At 46.6% G+C, this 5,952-nt stretch overlaps 1 protein-coding gene across 1 annotated transcript; it reads right to left on the bottom strand.

Moving 5' to 3' along the window:
• Window positions 1-1,331: 1,331 nt before the first annotated feature.
• Window positions 1,332-5,510, bottom strand: LOC149258460 (uncharacterized). The gene has a single exon (XM_089417981.1). The coding sequence runs from the start codon at window positions 5,508-5,510 to the stop codon at window positions 1,332-1,334; it is 4,179 nt and encodes a 1,392-aa protein (XP_089274107.1).
• Window positions 5,511-5,952: the final 442 nt, after the last annotated feature.

Below are 5,952 nucleotides of genomic sequence, written 5' to 3'. Positions count from 1 at the left end.
GGAGCGTGTTCTCCGAATCCGAGAGCTGAATGATTTTATGAGGACTGTCATTTCTGGCAAGTTCCCTCGGACCGGGCCAAGGAGCAGCACGCACCAAGGTATCAGCTACAGGATCCAGATTGAGGTCGGAGTCTTCCATTTTCTGCTTGCCCTTACACAAACCAGGCGGATGAGTGATTGCTCGTGCCGAGGGGTCAGCGTTTGGATTCGGATTGAGGCCAGGGCGTTCCAATTTCCTCCCTCCCGCGGGACCCGAAACTGACCATTCCATCCCAGGAATGAGCTCGGGCTGAGCCCCACCCCCTTCTTCACCCACGGGAAGGCCAGCAACAGGGGAGTCATCCCCACTGGGATGCTGCCTATGCTGTTGAGGCTCAGTGCCATGCTCCACTGCAATTGTCACGATCAGAGAGGAATTGACATGCGGACAGGGGAGGCGATACCTGAGCATGGGAAGCTCTCTGTGACTGTCACCTTCACTTGGGCTGCTCTCCTTATGCCCTCCCACTTCGTCATTGCTATCCTGGAACCAACAAGGCTGAGAGGTGACTTCTATTGAAGAAGAAGGGGAGTGATGGTCATCTCTCGGCGGAGCGCGACCTTGAATTCCTCCCCTCCGGCTACCCATTCGTAACCTGTCTCGCGGCATACTTAAATGCCTTTCAAAGTCTATGCTGTGAACAGTCACCAGAATTAACGCTACTCCCAGTAGCAATAGCGAATTCCACCACCACTCTCGATCTCTGGCCTCAGGAGTCCAATACCTTAATGTGCCCGAGCTCCAGGAATTAGCGTCAAGGACCAGATAGCGATTAGCTTCCAGAACCAGGCTTGAGGGCCTGCACCACGAGCAGGCTTCCAGAGCCCACTTCCAAAACCTACCCCCAATTCCTGAATCCGCCTCTCGAGCCTTATGACAGAGCAAATTCGCCTTACGAACCCATTGACCGAGCAAATTCACCTCTCGAACTGCAAGAATTATCAATAAGACATTCAGCATATAACTCACAGTCTTCCTCCCACGATGTGTCGCAATCTCACATTCTCCCGTTTCCCCCCTCGGCTCTGCATTCACCTTGCGGCTAGCACAGAGGAGGGTCTCTCCACCAGACGCTCCATACTTCCGCAAACCAGCCATACTCCCCCGCTTAAACCTCTCCATCGCTCGACTGCTCACCTGCCTCCCTCGAGCCGAGAGGACAGGCATTAATGCCGTCTCATCTCCGGCCTTCACCACATTAAAACGCCTTAACGCCTTCACCCCATGGTACCACCTTTGCATGTGGTCTTGACACTCGGCCACGTGATGGCCCGTGTCATTCTTTCCGTTTTTAATCACCCGCATCCGGGGCGATGAGATCCTTCTTCGCCTGAGAGATACAGTCATAATTGAGCTTGTCATCTTCGGAATTGTTCAGAGAGCCAGTAAAATAAGAGATAGCTTGAGAGGCTCCTTTGTTGGCTAGTCTGTCTGCCACCTTGTTCGCTGTTCTTCTTACATGTTTGAACTCTATACTCTGAGTGGTGTGAAGTTTCTCCTCCAATGATTCTAATCTGCTTAATAGTCTCCAACTCGTGGCAACCTTGGCCGCCGGCGTACCGGCTTGGAGTCTTTGGGCGGCATTGATCAGGATTAATGAATCCCCTTCTATTTCCAAAGGGAAGTAGTTGTGCTGTTCTGCAATGCATAGTCCTGTCCATAAAGCTTCTAGTTCGGCCACATTATTGGTATCTTTACCTAGAGATCCATAGAAAATTTGGATTATTTCCCCTGTGTGATTACGAAAGAGTCCTCCATAACCTGCCAGTCCGGGATTTCCTTTGGCTGCCCCATCGAAATTCATCTTGTAGGACGCAGACTCAGGGGGGGACCAGCTAGAAGGAGAGGAACTGCTGAGAGTGGGTCTGACACCTTCTTTCTGGAGCAGTGAGAGATTTATGTTCCAAGCCTTCAGGATCTTGCCTTCTAATGGAGTATCTGGCATATCCGTGTCTGACCAAGCTTTAAGGGCCAAAGTTTCTTGCAACTGATTGGTGAGAATGATCCATAAGGCTTCCAGGGGCCGGGAAGAGTTATTAAAGATTCTGTGGTTTCGTTCTTTCCAGAGAATCCAATATATGAAACCTGGTAGGAGTCTCCATAAGTGATTGAGTAGCTGACTTTTGTAGGGAGAGGGATTCCATTTCCTTAGGTTTTCAGCTATGTCCTCTGTCCTGGCCTCTGTTCTCATGTGGCAGCTCTCTACTTTCCCCCATATTATCTTGGCTAACGAGCAGGACTCCATAAGATGTCCTATTGTTTCTGAGGCAATATTACAGTTCGGACATCTTGATGGCCCCACAAAACCTCGCTTTATCAGATTGTCCCAGGTTAATATTCTTCGTTTACTAAGCAGCCATAGGAAGGTGGAGATTTTGGGCCATATTTCTGGTCTCCAGATCTTTTCCCATATCGGGTCCTTGATTGGTTGGTTTCCATTATATCTGAGCTGATGGGCTTCTTGAGTTGTGAATGTGCCTTTGTGTTTATGTCCCCATCGAAGTCGGTCATGTTGAGTGGAGTATCTGATTTTCCTGTATGAGAGTTCTTCCTCTATTTCCTCATAAGTTTCGCTTTGCCAATTATCTTGCCAAAGGCTGGCCTTTTTCCAGGTTCTGAAGTCAGTGCTATCAGAGTGCTGCCAAAACTGATTGACTTGTGTGAGTCCTGCTTGTTGCATTTGCTCTTGCCATAGAGGCTTGTGAAAAACTGTAGTCAGTGGGGGGAGCTGCTGCCACGAGTCCTCCCAAAATTTGGCTGAGTTTCCAGAGTGCACCTCCCAAAAGCAATGTTCTTGTATGAATTTACTGTGGGGTTTGGCGGCATTCCATATGGGAGAACCTTGAATAGTGGAATTGATTCTAATTAGATCATTCCATTGGCTGCCTGGGGCGTACTTGGCTTGCCACAATTTGGCCCATAGGGCATTTGGCTTGGTGAGCCAGTTCCACCACATGCGGGCTCCCATGATGTCATTGCTATGCAGCGGGTCTCTAAGTCCTAGTCCCCCCTCAGATTTGGGTTTGCATACTTCAGACCATTTTACCAGTGCCCACTTTCTGTTGAGACCCGATGAACCCCAGAGAAAATTGCGCTGTAGGTTGCGGATTGATTTGAGGACCCATTTGGGTGCCGCTACAAGGGAAAAGAGGTATAAAGGCAAGGCTTGGAGAACCGACTTGATCAGTACAAGCCTACTGGCTGTGTTGAGAGCTCGAAACGTCCAGAGTGAGAGTTTGGATTCAAATTTGTCAAGAAGTGACTGCCAGGAGGAATGATTGATTGCAGCCGCAGCAAGGGGGGCTCCTAGATAAGTTGACGGGAGTTTAGAGATAGTAAACTGCATAATTCTAGCGATATTTCTTTGAGTGGAGAGGGGGGTGTTAAAGAAAAATAGATGGGATTTCGAAGAGTTGATGGAGGTTCCAGAGGCTTTTGAGAAGATGGAGAGCAGAGATTTAAAAACTGAGGCTTCCTTTGAGGATGGGTGGCCAAATAACAAAGTATCGTCAACAAATTGTTGATGGGAGTGAGGAGGAGAGCCATGGACCGAAATTCCTTTTAGCATTTGAGTAGAGATAGCCGCCTTCAACAATCTGCCAAGCCCCTCCGCCATGAGAACGAAGAGAAAAGGCGACAATGGATCCCCTTGCCTAATGCCCCTTGAAGGCCGAAAGGGTTGTGAAGGAGAACCATTTAACAGTACAGAGAAGCTTGGGGAGGAAATTAAATTAAAGACCCATCTTGTCCAAGTATGACTGAAGCCAAAAGCGATGAGCATTTTTTGAATATAGTTCCAACTAAGCTTGTCAAAAGCTTTTGATAAATCTAACTTGAGAAGCATACCTGGCTTTTTGAGGATCTTGAGAGAGTGAATCACTTCATTTGATAGAATGATCCCGTCCATAATTTGCCTTCCCTCAACGTATCCTGTTTGTTCCGGAGAGATGAGCAAGGGTAACAGAGGTTTGAGTCGGTTTGCAATGACTTTAGATATAAGCTTATATATGACATTACATAATGCAATTGGTCTAAAGCTTTCAGGCTTGCTTGGTTCTGCACATTTTGGAACTAGCGCTATAAAGGTGGTATTGAGAGCTGGAAGGATCCAGTGCATGCTTCGCGATTCTTCCACCAGCTCCCAAACTTCTACTTTAATTAGATCCCAGAATGCGTGGTAGAAGTTTGCCGTGAAACCGTCCGGCCCCGGTGCTTTGCCATCTTTGAGCTGGTTCATTGCTTCCTCAATTTCTTTTAGGGATATATGCTGGAGTAATTTGTTGTTGTGCTCCTCAGTTATGATTCGAGGAATGTGCTGAGTGATGGCTTTAATCTCTGCATCTTTGTTTCCTTCTGGCTCTTTGAGAATATCTTGAAAGTAATGTGTTAACTCTTTTTCCATGTCTTCATGGCTTTCTACCCGTTCGCCCTGCGGATTGTTGATGAAGGTGATGTTATTGTGCATGCGCCTCTGAACAGCAGTTCTATGAAAAAATTTTGTGTTTTTTTCACCTTCTTTTAGCCAATTGATTCGAGATTTCTGTTGCCATAGTATTTCTTCTTGCTTTCTTCGTTCTTCTAATTTATGCCAAAGGATCTGCTCTTGCTGTGACTGCTCCTCTGTACGGCCTTCTTCAATAATGGTTTGCTGTAGATTCTCCATTTGTTTTTCCAGTCTTTGTCGATCCTCCTGTATGTTGCCGAATTGGGTTTTGTTCCAATTTTTGAGAACCTGTTTAAGGTTTTTCAATTTTTGTTGAAATTGAAACATTTTGGCCCCTTCTGGAGGTCTAAAAGCTTTCCAAGCGTCCTCCACAATCTGCCGGAATTTTGTATTAGTGAGCCAAAAAGCTTCGAAGCGGAAGGGTCGATTGCATCTTACACCCGGCCTCGACCAGTGGAGCACAATGGGCCAGTGATCAGATCCTCCGTGTGGTAATATTGACGCATTGAAGTCGCCGCCCAAGTGGATTGCATTATCTGAAAGGAGGAATCGGTCAAGTCTAGAGGCGATGTGATTGACCCCGCTGCGCTTGTTAGTCCAGGTAAAGATCCCATTGGAAGTAGGAATATCCATTAAATTGTTGTCCTGAATAAAGTCTCTGAACCCTTTGCTGTCAGTTTCCAATCGTGATCTTCCCCCTGTTTTCTCCTCCAGCGATTGAATAATGTTGAAGTCTCCACCGCTTATCCAGAGCGGGAATTGTCTATTCTCATTCAAACTGGACAGTGTATTCAACAAATCCAGTTTGTGTTGATTATTTTGCGGGAAGTAGACATTGGTTAAATGGCCATGGATCTGTGTTCCTATAAGATGGAAGGAAGCTTGTATGAGAAAGTGTGCAGCATGGAAGTCGTAGAGATTAAGGACTTGTGGGTTCCATAGTATTGCTAATCCACCCGATGCTCCTGAAGCTCCGACTGACATTAGATTACTGCCGGCCCAGATCTTGTTTCTAACCTTGTCCATAGCTGTTGTGCTTTTTTTTGTTTCTTGAAGAAAAACTAGCGAGGGTTTTTCTTGCTGTATCAAGTTCTTGATCATCCTAATTTTCGAGGGACTGTTGAGTCCTCTTACATTCCATGAGACTAGCTTCATGGTAAATGTGATGCAGGTTTGTAGAACTTAGTCAGCTTAGGGAATCGCCCTGATTCCACAAGCAATTCCCCTACTGCAATGGTTCTTTGCAGGTCCGTCTTGCGCCCTCTCTTTTTGCTATCTTTGAGGATCTTCTTTGCATCCCATGGACTTCCGCCTTGTATACCTAGATGTTTGTTGTGCTGAACTTTGGTTAAGACTCCTTCCAGTCGCTCGATTTGCCATGGAGGGATAGAATTGTATTCTTTTTGCTTGCAAGCTGTTTCAAGTTTTAAGATGTCTATGCCTTCTATGATAATGTTCTCCGGATCCT

This window comes from Pinus tabuliformis, chromosome 6 (assembly GCF_031772625.1).
Source record: "Pinus tabuliformis cultivar Carrire ecotype Pingquan chromosome 6, CPIR1, whole genome shotgun sequence".
Classification (NCBI taxonomy): Eukaryota; Viridiplantae; Streptophyta; class Pinopsida; order Pinales; family Pinaceae; genus Pinus; species Pinus tabuliformis.
This window is presented reverse-complemented; position numbering and strand designations above follow the sequence as displayed.

Coding starts and splice junctions, on each gene's coding strand:
- LOC149258460 (XM_089417981.1), bottom strand. CDS start 5,510: ATGGACAAGGTTAGAAACAAGATCTGGGCCGGCAGTAATCTAATGTCA.